This window comes from Polyodon spathula, chromosome 4 (genome assembly GCF_017654505.1).
Source record: "Polyodon spathula isolate WHYD16114869_AA chromosome 4, ASM1765450v1, whole genome shotgun sequence".
In the NCBI taxonomy this organism is placed as follows: Eukaryota; Metazoa; Chordata; class Actinopteri; order Acipenseriformes; family Polyodontidae; genus Polyodon; species Polyodon spathula.
This window is the reverse complement of record NC_054537.1, coordinates 27228176-27246002: the sequence shown is the minus strand read 5'-3', so window position 1 is coordinate 27246002 and position 17827 is coordinate 27228176. Positions and strand designations below refer to the sequence as shown.

The 17827-nt window shown below is 37.1% G+C and overlaps 1 protein-coding gene across 5 annotated transcripts in view; it reads right to left on the bottom strand.

Moving 5' to 3' along the window:
• The window catches only part of LOC121314365 (catenin delta-2-like), a 300617-nt gene that overhangs the window by 31779 nt on the left and 251011 nt on the right, over nt 1-17827 (bottom strand). For all 5 annotated transcript variants that reach the window (XM_041247536.1, XM_041247532.1, XM_041247533.1 and 2 more), the window contains 2 exons: nt 15717-15867; nt 2-218 (listed from right to left, as the gene is read on the bottom strand). In XM_041247536.1, coding sequence (XP_041103470.1) covers nt 2-218; nt 15717-15867 — 368 coding nt within the window. The remainder of the gene's footprint in view (nt 1; nt 219-15716; nt 15868-17827) is intronic.

Here is a 17827-nt window from a genome sequence, read left to right as displayed (position 1 = left end):
CTTGTCTCCTTTGCTTCTTGCAATGCCGATTAGCTTCTCAATTCCACCTGCATCTCGTAAGGCCTTGGCGTTTTCCATGTTTTTAGTTATGACCTCGTGCAGAGCACAGCAGATGGCAGTTAATGTGTCGTCTGACATGGTCTTGCTGGCTGTGCTGTTGCCGCTGCTGCTGTTTCCTCCAGGTAGACGATGGACCAGGTCGCGCATAGCGTACTTGCCTTCAGTGTTTAGGGAGTGGTGGCAAAAGGAGATAAAGCAGACAAAGGGCATGCTCATATTAGTTCTTGTGTTACCATGCAAAGTCTCAAATTTGCCCTTGAAAAGTGAAGACCAGCCACATGGTGATTTGTACTATTCAAGGTAGTCTATGTATTTATCTTGTAATACACTTTTAAAACGCTGGACTGCTTTGAATGGTAATTGTGTTGTTGTGTGACTGTCATGATTTTAGTGTGCAGTAAGTGCCAGGACCCTAATGCAGCATGTTGTTTAATATTGCAACTGTGGAAGCACCACACAACAAAAAGAAGAAAATCAAAAACAAACAAACAAACTAAACAGGGGGGACAACACATTCCTGTTAGGATAAAAATATTCTATATATACATACTGCAATAATTAACATGAACAACCACCCAACAACATTAAGTATGTTTTACTATTGGAAGAGAATGGTCCATGGAATATGAAAAAAATAATATCACGTGCATCGCTACCTGAAGCATACTGAAGAACATTTTACTAAACTATTTACAATCTCCATGATGTGAGCCTGAAATCACAGAACCACACATCAAACTAAGAATCCCCCAATGCCATACTTCAAAATGAGGAGAAAACAGAATGTACATTACACCGTGTAACAAATTTATTTATTTTTTTGTTCCTGGGTAGTAAGTGTTATTTCCTAATTGCTTATGCCTCAAAAGTATAGAAAATGGCTATTATTCCCCACAAACTTTGCTTTTGTGACCAGGACAGTGATATTTTGAAATTTACCTATTTTCCAGAACATTCCAGATAGATTCAGTGCTGAGTAAACTTGGAGTAACTTCTAGAACTTTCCAGTAATATAAATAGTAGTATAAATACAAGGGCCTTAAGCCCACCAGTTCAGTTTAGTTTCAGCTGCCTAAGTGGATACATATCTGCATTTTTCTGAGATGGGATCAAGAGGCTGCAATGGTGGCATTCCTGATGGGTCTCCAAGGTGGTTTTACCAAGTTTCCCTGCTATCTTTGCCTTTGGGACAGCAGGGACACCAAGGCGCACTACCACAGGCGGGACTGGCCACAGCGGACCGAGTTCTCTGTTTGGGGAGGAACAACGTCAAGTGGGAGCCACTGGTAGACCCCCGGAAGGTGCTGATGCCACCACTGTACATCAAATTGGGCCTTATGAAACAATTTGTCAGAGCTCTAGATAAGGAGTCGGCAGCCTTCAAGTACCTTCAAGACTTCTTCCCTAAGCTGTCTGAGGCAAAGGTCAAAGCCGGTGTCTTCATTGGACCACAGATAAAGAAGATCCTGGAGTGCAATGAATTCCCCAAGAAGCTCACTAGTAAGGAGAAAGCGGCTTGGAACAGCTTTGTCGCAGTGGTTCGGTGCTTCCTGGGCAATCACAAGGCCAAAAACTATGTGGAGCTGGTTGAGACTCTGGTGAAGAACTACGGCACAATGGGCTGTAGGATGTCCCTCAAAGTCCATATCCTTGATGCTCATCTTGATAAATTCAAGGAGAACATGGGAGCATACTCGGAGGAGCAAGGCGAGCGCTTCCACCAGGATATACTGGACTTTGTACTACCTTTTTGTAATTTTTGTATTACTTTAGTATAAATACATGTTAATTTGGATTCATATGTTGTTTATTTCTGACTTTATGGGAATGAAGACACAAATTCGCCCGTTTTCTCATTGGAAATAGGTAAATTTCAAAATATCACTGTCCTGGTCACAAAAGCAAAGTTTGTGGGGAATAATAGCCATTTTCTATACTTTTGAGGCATAAGCAATTAGGAAATAACACTTACTACCCAGGAAGTAAAATTGTGTTACATAGTGTTATTGTTGTTTTTTAAAATAATTTTCAAGAAATAAAAACAGTGAAAGATAAAAGGAATGACTTCTAAAGATGTGTGCAATATAAAAAGGAGAATCACTCTTCTGGGTCCATTAAGCATCCTCAGATTCACCTTGGGAAGCCAATCCTCTTCAGTGCAGTGATAAACTAATAATAATGCCCATTTCTTAAAATGTTCTCATGGAAAACACAGCCCCACAACAATTTAATAAACTCTGTATTTGAAATTTACAGGGCTACGAACGATGCTTGTCTAAATTGGAGTTTTATGTCCAACAGAAAATGAAAACGAAATGAAACAACTGATCAAATGCAAAGCCGTAATAGAAAATGTACAGTATGTTTACATGCAAACAATAGCAAAACCTAATTTCGGGTAGCTAATTCTACTGCTCCACTGATTAGTTTAGATTGTTGTTTTCTATTTAAGATCTGTCAACATATATTAAACAATATATGGGATACAAATGTTCTTGTATATTAATAAGCAGCGCTCCATATATTTCAAGGACAATAACAATGATTGTTTCTTTGTCCTCTTATGTTGGTTTATGGCCACAGTTCCTTTGTTCCATGAAATATGATTCATAGTCCAAACTGAATTTCACTTGTATGTTGACTGTAAATTACACACAAAGCAGTTTTTCTTTTAGGGGTGACACAGGTTAAGTAAAGTTAGATAATCCAGAAAGATTGGGTAACATTTATGTGCTATGCTGGTGGTACAATGCCCCAAATGTATTATTTAAAACATAAAATCCACGGGTTTGTTCTCATTTATGTCTTGGGGCAAATGTTAAGCTTTAAATCTATCCAAATAGTATTTGCTTGCATTTTTCAAACAATAGTGGGTTAAAAGCTAAACTGCTTCCTGCAACTTCACCACTTTCTGTCTTTTAAGCAACACTGTTTGGTTGCTATAGAAACACTGGAGTGAATGTGACCAACAGTTCAGGACATAAGCAACAGGAGGAAAAATCTGGAAGAAAAGATAGCTCATTGGCACAATGGGAAACTAGTTATAGATTACAGGATCAGTTTTAATATGTATTGAAAAATATGTATGAATCTAGGTTTAGGATACATTAAAAAATAATACTATCAAAACAACATAATTAAATCTTGATGTCAGTTTTAGATTTAATCACATGCATGACATGTGGGAGTCTTTGGGGTTTATTGTTAATAGGCCTAAGTGGGTTTATAAATCTCCCAAGGGGAAAAAACATGATTGGTTCTTACAGAGTTTAAGTGTCGTAACGCCTGTGTAATCCTGGCATCGCTTGGGACTGGAAAATTGTACTGGAGTATACAGTATGCTGGATTACAGAGGTATTGCAAAATCTAATACTGGTACTTATAAATGATAAAGTATTTGAACACTTAAAATGCCATTACAGTACATATAGTGGAAGAAGTGTCCAGCTGTAACCTGTAATTCAATGTTAATTTAATTTACTTTCTCCATTATGTAAAGGAGGATTTCACTGTAGATGTACCATCTCTGCAGGGCATGTGTATATTTACCTAGAAAAGAAATCACATGACTTGGTCCTGGATGGCACTGACAGATTAACATAAGTTTTAGGCAATATGATAGAAAAGTTTCAAACTGTAGAGGGTATCGCACCTTTATTTCAATAGAGATTTGGTTGGGGTTGGATTGAACAGGCTTTACTGCACACCCCTTTAACATAAATAGATTTTTAACCTAATATATGTAGAAGCCATTAGAACTCTTCCAAATGCTGGTTTGAGCAAAAGCTATTAATTTGTACAGTAGTATCACATGTGCATGATGTCAGACTGAACAGGTAAGAACAATGGACAGTAGCAGACAGTGAATTTTAATATAGGTGGGGCGATAATCTAAAAACTAAAAATATATATTTTAAGAAGGACCAGTTTTGTGCAGAGTATGTTTTCAAGGTTAGGCGCATACAGTGATTACTGATTGTGAAATGAAAGTCACGAAAAAAGTTTCCTTTCACACTAACATGCACATTATCTATCACAATTAACAGTATCCAATCAGGGGATCCAATCACAACTGTGTACGAGCATCACTTACAGTATTTCTTAAGTCAAACTGTACTCACCTGCTTATACAGGAACTTTGCTTGGGGATCCTTGAGGGCAGCAAATTACTCAATGGTTCGCTTGTTGAATTCCGTTATCTTCTCGATCAGCAATTTCTCAATTGACAGCATGGCCAATGCGTTGAGTCGATCCTGCGACACTGTGTTCCTTAAGAATGTTTTGATTCTCTTCAGCGTGGAGAAACATCTTTCGAATTCTGCAGTTGTCACGGTGATGTAATAAATATACGCAACAATGTCACAGTCTCAGAAAAATTGTCCTGCAGCTTGTTTTCAGTGAATAGACTGAACAGTGCCACAGCCCCACTAGCCGAACGAAATTCTGGCTTCTCACAAATGACAAAGTTCTGTTTGCAGCTTTCCTCTGTGCAGCATTGGATAGGCCTGTACCGTCTCGAGCACTGCATTGGCAATTGAGTCTGCACAGGAATTGTGCAGCTGCCTAAAACTATAAAACCTTTCCACGACTTTGCCGCTTCCATCAATATACCGGTACACCAGAACAGACTGGCACTTTGTTGACAGATCAGTGGTATTGTCAGATAGTATAGCAACAAATTCAGTGCTTCTTAACTGCTGCACAATTAACTCCCTGGTCATGTCAAGCATACAGCCCAACAGTTTGTTTTGCACTGTGTTAGATGTGCCTTTAAACACAGTTGCCGTTTTTAAATGCTCCTCCATTGCATTGTCTATATTCGACACATTATCCACCAGACCGAGAAACACGCCCGGGTTCAAAGATGAATTGATTTTATCATGTCCACGTAATGCCAGTTCAAAAGCACCACAAAACCACACACAATCAGCTTTGACAGGATGTATCTGTTTTTATCAACTTATGCACTGTTTTTTATTATTCCTACCTAGTAGCTGTTGTCTAATTATGTAGCTATATTTACAGTCCCTAACATGGCAAGTTTAATCGTGCCATCCTTTCGGAAAGATGCTTCAAGTCACTCACTCTTGTTTTTGTCCAAGCAATATCCCCTTGTGGCAGGCTGGTGAGTGGATAGAGGCCCAGAGACTAATTTTATTATAAATAACACAAAATAAAAGTGCACAAGGGCAAAATAAAGGGATTTAAACACAAAAAGAAAGACAAAAAGCAAAATGTACAAATAAAGGTTTCCAGGCTGGGCAATGCCTTCACTGGATTCACATATCTCAAAAATACACACAAACCAAAAACTACCAACCTGCTTCCTCAACTCCCTCCTCCCAAATGAGAAACAGAGGCCTCCTTTTATGTCAGGTGGCTGGGCGCTGATTGATCGTTAATTAACCTAATCAACTAATCAACCCCAGCCACCTGAACATAATAAACCCAGGCAGGTAGGGGAAATTAACCCCATCCCTGCCAATTTAAAAAGGGCAGAGATTTGCTCTACCACACCCCTCCAAACAGTAAACACATCCAACATTTTTTTTTTATTGTTATCCGTCAACAACTATCGTCTTCTCAGATTGGATACTCTGTTTCCTAGGCAATGGCTAATATACTCGTAAAACCTTGCGCTTGGGCAAGACATAAGATGCCCTATTGGGCACTGAACACGTGAGCATTGTCGTTCAATACAGAGCTCAGAAAACACTGCTGTGCATGTGCTACAGGGGCAGCAGGGGACTTGTCCCACAGAGCACTGAACATTGAGTACCTTTGCTTTAACAAAACGGTAAGGAAATCACTGCTGAGTATGTGCTACAGGGGCAACAGAGGAAGTCGCCCCAATGCTCATATGCGATCCCGTAATGATACTATCTAAAGTAGGTAACGATACATTAACCTTTGCTGCTGTCCATGGCTAGGACAAAATAATAAACTACTTAAAGCATTATTTATTGAATTAAAACTGGTGGACGGTGCCCCAACGCCCTCTATACACCAGCCGCATCTGACAAGTCAATCATTAAACGATGCTCGGGTACAGGAGGAAATTTAGTCACTGATAGATACTCAAGGCCACATGCAACCGTGGGTGAAGAGCATTCATGGAAAAACATAAATATCATGGTCTTGAAGCAAGACTAACAAGGAAGTATGTAAGATATCTTACCCATTAAGGCTATCTCTCCTGTTCATGTGGAAATCCCATTAGACATTACTGCCCTTTTCATTAAACAGTCAATCTTAATGGGTTAAAGATCTATGAGTGTTATGATATTGAAATAAAGGTGAGCAGGTACATTGCAATGTTCATTTAGCCTAGCACAAAGAAGAATTAGGGGATACTTGACTGAAGTCTTTACAATCCTAAAATGAGTTCACTAAGTTAACCCTAACCAATACTTCAAGTACAATGCAGAAACCAGGACCAGAGGACACAGTTGAAAATTAGATTGGATTACCTAGCTATGCTGTTGATGCTGAATCTTTGGGATCCTCTATGTCCCAAGATGACAAAGATGTCAGATCAAACAAATTTGGGGATTGTTCATGAATATACAGTCTTTGTTTGGCCACACAGAAATGAATATTGATTCAGGGGTGTGTTTTTTACAGATGTGATTATCTAGGAAACAATTACTTTACGGTAACTCAAGGTATGTGAACATATGTACGTGTAAATTAAACACATACAGTACACAATCTCGTAATGCAATGACAAATACCAATTTCTAAAAATACAGTACATGCCTATGCCTGAGAGAATTAGGTTGGTATCCCTCACTGTCTTTCTTGTAGATACATTGTAAAATTGAGTGGATCGAGAAATATATGGTACTCATATTTCTAGTATTTCAAATAATTAATTAAAGGTCTACAATTCTAAATGGTCTACATCTTTGAACATCTTTGAGTATTATAATAAAGCTAAGTATTACAAAATACCTCACTTTTGTAGCCATGTTTAAAATTCTATCCATATTCTCTTTGGGAATGATTTAATAAACTGCAAGCTAACAATCATTAGTGCTGAATCCGCCCTGAAGACACCCCCCCCCCCCTCCCCCCACCACTTCCATGCATGACAATTTATCTGGGAGGAGAGCTCTCAAAGAGCTAATGATGGCTTATTTTAGAGGAGCTGACAAAAATTAATAAGTGAGTAAGGATGTCATCTGTAGGTCAACAGCCAGTGGAGGAACGGCTGAGGAGTTATATCTGTATCTGAAACAATATTTTAAAAAATAAATAAATAAAAAGCTTTGAACATTTCTGACTGTAGAACTGTCATTTTTGAACATCAAGTAATGGTCAGCATCATTTTGCCATGTTCAGAGATGGTAGTTGTGCTGTTTTCAAATCGGTCATGCTGGCTGAAGAGCAGATAATGCTGGCTTAAGAAAATAGCAAACCTATAATATGTGTGTTCTCCATCTGGTTAAATCATTATTAACCAGACCCACTGCCAAACATCCCTTTTCAACTACAGTGTGGTGGTTTAGGAATGACCATTACGGTTCTGCAACTAACTATATTATAATCCTAACCCCATCTGCAACAGTGGCAACTATTGAGTTTGTGAAATCTATATACAAACCACATTTTCGGAGGGGACAGACATTGCTGCTGCACATCCTTGGGGATCATTTTCAAACCACCAAACCAATTAGCATTTAGAGGCTGACACAGTGGTTGAAAAAACAGGCTTTTTTAAAAAATTAAAATACTGTGGTTACAGTTGAAAGCAAGGTAAATAATGACCTAAGCAAAGACAGCAATAGAGAACAATAAAGGATATAAATAATGGGATATGAAACAGGTAATAAATGTAATATTACAAAAAACACAGACAATAAAATAAATCTCATTAACCATAAACAAAAATTAACCTCTTTTAAATACTTGTTGGCCTGTATCAGCGAATAAACTAAATAGTGCTCTGTGAAAAAGACCCAGAGACAGAAAGCTGCAGTTTAAACCAAACACAAAAACAGGAACAAAATAAACACGGCACAAGGGCCAAAATAAAAGGTTTAAACAAAAAAATAAGTACGTGTAGGTTGGGCATTAGCCTTCCTAGCACATTGAAACCCACAACAAAAATCACTCCCACTCCCACTCCAACTCCAACTCCAACTCCACTCCGGATTTCTGGCTCCTTTTATACAAGTGGCCATTCCCCAATTAGCACCAATTACCTAATTGGAGAATGGCCACACTGTCACTGCTGGCAGGGACACATTTAACCCCATCCCTGCCAACCTTGCATTGCCACACACACACAAACACTATTTACAGCAGCAGAGCTTGTGCCCTGCAACATGTCCCTTAAAATAAAGTGTGACCTAGTTTTCAACTATCACTACGAAAGCATACAATGATGGTCAGCAATATAGTATTTTTATATAGGCTATGCCCTTCTAAAGGTCTACAGTGCTCCTCCTGTCTTTAAAATTTCAAAGCCATGCCATGAAAAAAAACAAAACAAAAAAAAAAAAACATGCAGTTGTGCCAAGCATTCTGAATAACGTGTAATTACATTAGCTTGCTTACCAACCTAGCATTGCAAGACGTTACTGCTGGTGTTGATAAAGGATAAATAATTTTAATTCGATTTTGGGAAAGTGCTGGGTCCTTGCAACTAAATTAACACAAAATAGATTTTCTATTGTCAGCATGAGGATTTGAATCTGTGCCAATCCACATTTTCACTACATAAGGGAGAAACAAACTGTACAGTATATCATAATATTTTCATGTTTCATTTGGAAAAGAAAATATTGTTATATACAATACTCATTTAGCAGTGGATACTTTTAACTACTTACAGCACAGAATAAACATTTTTTTCACTGAAAAGGTACAAAAGGTTGAATAATAAAATACAACAAAAAAAGGGTAAACAAGGTTGTCACTGCATTTAAGATCTGGCCCTACCGGTATTTTGAACCAAGGGCAACTTTTTAGGCAGGAAAAAAATATTGTCCTGAACAATAAATGAACTGCTCCTTCCTGAAGCAAAGTTGTTTATTGTCTATTTTTAACTGGTACACTTGCCTTGTTCTCCTGTCTTTGCCTTCGCACTTGAATAAAACAGGGCCCATAATACTAACTAGTTTAAAAAAAAAAAAACACACATAACAGCAACGATTGACAGAGTTCACCTTTAAACTCCTAAACAAACACAGAATATCTTAAAGCTGAGAGGCCAACTGAAATCAGAATGAAAAAGTATAGATAATAAATATGACAGATTTTGCAATGTATGATTTAGTAGTGAGTAGTATAGTATAGTTGTTAACCATTGAAAATAGAAAACTACTTGTTGAATCATGAGAGCATTTTTTTCTATATCGAAATACAAGTTATATATCCAACTGCTTAACAGATAAACTAGGAGCTACTAGTAACTGGGCGAGCAATGATGGGCCCTATGGCCTCCTCTCCCTTTTAATCTTTACGTAATAAAAGTAAAGATTAAAAGAAATATAAAAATTGTGATCATTATGATGAGTAAATTGCTGCCTTGAAGCTATTTCAAGAGTGCCCTTTGTTACATTTAATATGTTCTTTTGAATAAAGCAAGAACAATTGGATAGAAACTACAGTACAGTACAAATGGGTGGCTTTTTTCAGTGGGCATTGTAATAACTTGTCAGCTGAATTACTGCCCACTAATGTCTATATCAATTATTTTCTTTGATGTCATTCACAGGAAATCAAAGCCTGAACCATTAAACCAGTAGTGTACCACATCCAGCCCGCACAGAGGCATTCTGTGGCCCACAATACCTTTTTTTTAAAATTCATAATAACACAGATAGATACGTCTACTTTCTTTTTCTGTTCAAATATACACATGCCACTTCCATAGCTGGGGCTTAACAGAGAACTCCCCATTGTGATTGGTTCATTCCTGAAGTTTGACTTTTACATTCATAGTGCGTGCACTGGTTCTTCAGGGTGTACATCTTCGCAAAAATGACAGGTAAATTAATCAAAGCAGGGAATTTGCTGAGCTAGATTGGTGCCGGCAGTATACTGACTTAGTGGTGAAGTTGACTGTTAGTACGTTTCATTTAAATATCGTTGCATGTTTCATTTGTATGAGTTATGGCTGGAATAAAAAAGCAAAAAATTGATAATGAACATAAGGAATTCAACAAAACTTGGACCAAAAAATACTGCTTTGTGGAAGACCAAGGATTACATGTCTGTTTAATTTGTAAGGGAACTGTTGCAGTGCCAAAGGAGTTTAATGAGGCATTACGACACAGAGCATGTTTTAATGAGTACACGGGAGAACTGCAAAATCAAAAAATTGCATATCTTAGATGACAGCTGTCTGCCCAGCATGATGTCTTCCGAAAGGCACAGAAAGAAACTAAAACTGCCACAGAGGTAGCTTCATTAATTGCTAAGACATCTCAACCATTTACTGATGGGGATTTTGTGAAAGACCTGTCCTGCTCAAGCTCCGAACTTTAAACATGTCAGCTTGAATCATATGACTGCAGCGGTGTGTGTCAGAACTGGGAGAAGATGTTTTGTGTCAATTGAAAAGTGTGGCAAAAAATGTTGTATACTTCTCCCTGGCAGTGGACGAGACAACTGATTGTTCATACATGGCAGTATTTGTGCGTGGTTTGACAAATGAGTTTAAGGTTTATGAAGAACTTCTAGGATTGGCATCACTTTGTGGGTGAACCACAGGTATTGATCTGTTTAGTCTCTGAGATAAGGTTGAGAGTTTGGGTTTTGAATGGGCAAAACTGGCTGGCACTGCAACAGATGGTGCACCTTCTATGACAGGCGAAAGAAATGGAATGATCGCACATCTCAAGCAATATCTGGGTGATCAGGAGGAACAGATCCTCCAGTATCACTGTATTATTCACCAGCAAAATCTGTGTAGAAAAGATCTTGGCTTTGAACATGTGATGCATTTTGATGCAATACTCCAGCCAATGGTGTCTACTAGAAGCATTTGAATTTCCTGGAATACACTGTACAGTGATTCCTGAAGACTACAAGCGCACACAAATGGCAGATTTAAAGGGGAAGAATGCTCATTGCTGTTAGCTTGAGATCCCACACCCCTAATTGCCAGATACAGCAGAGACTGACAGTGATGGAACTTAAAATGCCACAGGGTTAGTAATATCAGTCTTCAAAGTGACACAGTCACATATACTGCACCTCTACTGGTGAAGGCATCAATGCCCAGTTAAGAGAGGTATTTTCCATGCAGAGAGCCGTGTGTACAGTGCCTATAGTAAGTATTCACACGCCCCATTTTCACGGTTTGCTGTGTGATGCATTTACATGGGATTTTTGTTTTTTGTTGCTTTGATTTAGACAACCTACTCAACACTTTGAAGATGCAAGAACATTTTTATTGTGAAACAACAGTTGATGAAAAAACAAAACAAACTGAAATGTCTTGGTTACAGAAGTATTCACCCCCCTGGATCAATACTTGGTAGAACTACCTTTGGCAGCAATTACAGCTGTGAGCCTTTTGGGGTAAGTCTCTACCAGGTTTGCACATCTGGATCATACAATATTCGCCCATTCTTCTTGGCAAAATTGTTCAAGCTCTGTCAAGTTGGATGAGGACCGTTGTTGGACATCAATCTTCAAGTCTTGCCACAGATTCTCAAGCGGATTCAAGTCTGGGCTTTGACTGGGCCCCTCTAGGACATTCACTTTCTTGTTTTTAAGCCACTCCAGTGTTGCTTTAGTTGTGTGCTTGGGGCCATTGTCCTGCTGAAAGGTGAATCTCAGTCCCAGTCTTAGGTCTTTTCCAGAGTGAAGCAGGTTTTCCTCAAGGATTTGCCCGTATTTATCTCCATCCATTTTGCCCTCTACCTTGACAAATTTCCCAGTCCATGTCGATGAAACGCATCCCCATAGCATGATGCTGCCACCACCATATTTCACAGTAGGGATGGTGTTACCTGGGTGATGTGCTTTTTTGGGTTTGCGTCAGACGTAATGCTTTGCATTTAGGCCAAATAGTCAATTGTTGTTTCATCGGACCACAGAATCTTTTGCCACATCTTTTCAGAGTCTCCCACATGCCTTTTTGCAAATTCCAAGCAAGATTTTACATGGACTTTTTTTCAGAAATGGCTTCCTTCTTGCCACTCTTCCATACAGGGCAGATTTGTGGGGTACCTCAGCTATTGTTGACACATTGAGAGTTCTTCCATCTCAGCCAAAGAAAGCTGTAGGTCTTTCAGAGTCGTCATTGGCCTCTTGGTGGCTTCTCTGACCAATGCCCTTCTTATCCTGCTGCTCAATTTGGGAGGACGGTCAGCTCTAAGCAGATTCTGGGTGGTGTGGTATACCTTCCACTTCTTAATGATCGACTTGTGCTCCAAGGGATATTCGATACATCTGAAATCTTTTTATACCCCTCCCCTGACCTGTGCCTTTCCACAACTTTATCCCGGAGTTGTTTTGAAAGCTCCTTGGTCTTCATGGTAGTATCTTTGCTTTGAATGCGCTACCCAATTGTGGGACCTTACAGAGCCAGGTGTATTTAATCTGAAATCATGTGAACCACTTTTATTGCACACAGATGGACTCCATTTAACATATTGTGTGAATTCTGAAGGGAATTGGTTGCACCTGAGCTTATTTAGGAATGTCACAGCAAAGGGGGTGAATACTTATCTAATGAAGACGTTTCAGGTTTTTATTTTTAATTGATTTGTTTTTTCAACGCCCCCCCCTCATTTTTTCACACATTGAAAGTGTTCAATGGTTGTCCAAATCAAAGGGGGAAAAAAAAAAAGTAATTTAAGTGCATCCAGATTTCAGGTTGTAACACAACAAACTGAAAACTTCCAAGGAGGGTGAATACTTCCTATAGGCACTGTATTTGTTGTTGAGCAAATGAAAGTTGATATACAGAAATGCTCTTCAGTGGTGGCACTGTTTTGTTGTTGCAATCCAGCATATTGTTATATTACAATGGGTAACTGTTCTACCTTCAACCACACCATGTGGCACAAAAGCACATATTTAGCATGTTAAGTCAGTTAATTGAGCTAAATATGTAATAGTTGTATTCTATACAAAAATCTATTTAAACTATTTTAAGGCTTTGAGGATGTGGAAATAATGGGCTACAGAATGTTAATCTCAGCTCAATTCTGATTCATTTGAAGCACACAAAAAGGGCACTTTGGCTTTTTTAATCGTTTCATTTGGCTTTGAAGTTCCTGTAAGATGAGAATAAGTTATCAGTGAAATCAGAGGGCAAATAAGAGTTCTGAATTAAAATGCAACCAAACAAACTGAATTTCAAACTCATGGTTTGCCTAATTTATACTTTATGGGTAATTATTCTGTGAAGTGATAGAATTAGGTATAATAAATGTAAAGCAAATCTTATTAGCCCTGGTACTTCTGTCATCAAACGCAGTTCAATTACATTTTATTTAGTTACTGGTTAAACGAGTTAGACATTTTACACAGCTAATGGTTATATGATGAAGCTTCCCTAACACATCACAGCATTTAACGAATGGACGTGTATACAAATATATTCTTCTTAAACAGGATTATTTCCTGAATTATCATAACTTACATACTGTAAGCTTAATGTAAACTACACAATACTTTTTACTGGTCTGCCATTTATTCAGTTCCAAAATTAAAATGTCTGCTCTTTGAATTCAATATACGTAAAAGAGGCATCTGCAATTAAAAGACATTCGAGCCCGTGTTGCTACATTGCAGAAGTATAATCAGTCACAGTTAGATAGCACACTGCAATACAAATCCATTGTATAAAGGCAGTGTTACATAAATCAAATAGAAAGAAGGGAGCTCAAATGGATAACTAAGAATACTGCAGAAAGTTTGAATCTGAGGTTACAGACCTCTCTTGGCATTTCACTATTTCCACAAATTGGATTAGCAGTAAAAGCACTTAAGTCATTATATTTTGTATCTTGATCTTAATTGTACTGTAATTCTTGATATGTAGTTTTTGTATACAGCTGTAAGTCTCCCTGGGTAAGGGTGCCTGATAAGAAATAAAATAATAATAATAATAATAATAATAATAATAATAATAATAATAATAATAATAATAATAATAAGTATTAAGGATATAATCGTTTTAATTGTTCCAAACATAGTCTATACTCTTTTTTTGCAGAATTGAGTATTGATCAATAAAATAACTGGAAAACAGTTCATGCTGAGTAAATTCCATATCCCTGAGAAATAGTTTCCTGCTGGCTACCATCATGTTTAGCTCTGTTGGAGCTGCCAGAAACAAGTGAAGCAGTTACCATGGTGATACAACGGCTCACTAGATTTTAATAGAAAAAGATCAATAGTCTGTCATAGTGTCTGGGTTTTAAAAGAGCTAAGTCACTATTCACACAAGGCTTTGAATTTCATAGCTTCTTAACTTATAGATGTGTGTGCCAAAGGTATGCATAAACATTTGTATTTCTTTAATAGTCTATTTTCTAGAGAAGGATGTAGAAATGCTTCTAAATTATTTAAACATTCAAATTCGTTTGTGGTAATGTATGGTAATGTAACTCCAATATAATTTATGTCTCTCCTGTACAATAAGACTCTATGGACCATATATGCAAAAACAGTTCGGTCTTTACATGTTTTAAAATCTTCTGTGGATAGAGTATATATTCAAGTAGAGGGGAAACTACTGTAAAGTAAAAAAGCACATGTCATTTTAAAAGAAAATCATGTGATTTTTTTCTGGCCAAAAAGAATTACAATATAGATTTTACAACCCACGTTTACATTAGCTTGTTTAGTTCACAGTGATTCACCAAATACAAAAGTATTTAATATGTTAAACATCCTTGACAGTATTCCGATCTCGTGGAAAGGACCACTCAAACAGATACATCTTCAAAGTAGAATTAAAGGATTAAAGTATGCTGCTAGCATTTCTCATATGAATACTGATTTCCATAGAACAGTAACAGATCAGCCTATTGTGACCTCAGAGAACAGCTGGGAACATAAGGGGTCATCTAACCAAAAAGTATATAAAAACGTGGTGGAATACTTTTCTATACATAAAATGATTTCCTTAGTAAACATAATTTCCATCTTCAACCTCTGTTTAGAAATGTATAAATGACTTGTAATACTATATAAGATTGCAGGTTATGCAAGTGATATAGAGTTATAAATGCACCTTTTAACAGTATCCCTCTGCAGACACCTGCAGTTTGGTAAAAATGTATATGAAATAAAAAAGGAATATTTCAGAATCCCCATAATACGGCAGTTTGTGGAGGCCATGAAAAAAAAAAAATCTTTGTTTTCTCGTGATCACAAGATAATTTATCTCGTGATCTTGACAAAACGGCAGTGATCTCGACAATAATGACTTCCATTTTTCTTGAGATCCTGGGAAAAAACTAAGTGGGTGTGTATTTTCTATTATTTTATAAAAGTAGTACAATCAGAAACTGAATCAAATGGAAGATACTAATATATAGGGCTGAAAAATATATGCATTTAAATGTATGTCTTAGAAAAACACCCCCTTTCCCTCCCATATGCCTTTTTTATCGAATGTTTTAGCAAGAGAATGATAACATGTTTATAATACTTGGAAGCAGAGTATAAAGACCACATACCTATAAGTTCTTTATTTCTCACATCTAAGGCCATATTTCTTAGAGCTGTAGCAACTGCACACACCACCCGGTCACTGTCTATTCGTAGCAGCTCTACCAGGATAGGCAGACCTTTCTCCTTGCGGACCGCGGCTCTGACATACACAGACCACTGTGAAAAACAAAACATCAAGAAGAAAAAATGGTTACAAGTTATGTGAAGGAAAACTGGGTAAGCAGTGTGTAGGTGTATAATGTAGCATACATTACCACTTCAAAGAAAGGTGGCATATACTAAATACAGACTACAGCACATTTACGCAGCTATTCATTAAACTGAAATGCTACAAAAGGCTACCTAAGCTATTTTTAATGAGAATGTACTATGAAAGTTACCTGCTTTGCTATATGGTTGACTGTTAGATTTGATATTTATTTTGCTATACCATATGTCCCAATATGGTATAGAATACTCCCAAACTGTTAGCATAGAACCACCTCACATCAGATACAATGACGCCCAACTCAAGACAAGCTAGTTTATTGTAAACTTTCCTTGAAAATCTTTTTGTATTACAAAGTTACTACAGCAGTCAATTTTTCTGTTGTTAGCATAGTTTTTTTAATTTACCATTATTTTAAAAGACACTGAATATTTGTTTGTTTTTTGTGTACTTATATTGTAGCAGTTTTAATTTAGAACTGAAAGGACTAGTAAATACAACTACAGTTAGCTGGGAATAACAGAATGCCAGTCCAAGGTAAATTTTACCCACTTAAAAATTTGCCACTCAACTGCTTTTCAGGTTTCCAGTTGTTCCGGTTGTTTTGTGAAACGTTGCGAAAACAACACTGTGATGGCAATGTGGAGGGGCATTGTTATGAATGAACATAAAAGTAACAGACAGAAACAGGAAGAGGTGCGTGGCAGGGCAAAAGTCCTTCATGTGTAAATAATGTATCGTGGTGTATATGTAAAGTTTAAAAATTAAGTGTTCACTAGATATAGTGAGTTTTTGTTTTTGTAAATAAAGTTGAAAAGTTTTAAATTTAAGTTTGGTTGACTGATTGGCAATGGAACCCAAAATGTATATTTAAATCCGCAATATACTATTACACTAAAATGAGTTATGTCCAAGTCAAGTTAGATCATACATTATTAGTATTATTATTATGGTTAGAATTATTTTCTTTCATACACTGTTAAATACTTAAGTTCATCTTGTAAAAGCACTGCTGAGTCATGTGGTTTGAATTTGAGGTGCCGATCTTGGTTGGGGAACCACAGGGAGCGTTGTATTGATCTTCGCACTGGGGTTAGGAATTAGTTGGCCAGGGCTTATTTTCAAATATAATGGTTACTGATGATCATAGTTTGTATCAGATAACTTGTATCCCCATAATTAAATTTAATTCAAGAAAAACAAGCTATAACCATAAGGAAATCTTTGATTTACCCGAAGTGCTTCACAGAACTCCAGTCTTTCAGTATGAGACCGAACAGCGAGACACACTGTCCATTAACATTCTAATGTGAAATATCGGGTACATTTTTAAAAAGCTGCATTTACTTCTAGTACAATATATAATAAAAAAAAATTTGTACCACTTTGAAACAACGCATGGGTGGCTACTCTGCCCTGTCAGAAGGCTTATATACCAGCTTGTACCACGCAGCACCATAACCTATATTATCTATTTACTAGTTAATGAGTAATATTAATTTTAGCTCAAATGGGTGTGATCTGTTCATTTCTGCAAGAATTCTAATTATTTCCAGTAAAAAAAAAAAAAAAAAAGATTAATTTATTTTATTTGATAATAAAATTTCCCTTTCCTGGATGGAAATGTATGAACTAATTATGCTTGTAACAGGGTATCAATCTTGGAAAAAGCACATGGAAATTCTTACATGCACGCACATGCCAATTTATGAATATATAAAAAGAGATACTGATTGATAGACATGCAGATAGACAAACACAAATGCAATTATAGAAAGGGAGAAGCAATGACTGCTTTAGTAGATGAAATAGGTTTCCAACACCAGCAGGCAGATTGACAGACGACAGATAACTATTTTATATTACTATTGCATCAACATATAATCCCTTTTATATGTACCACATAGA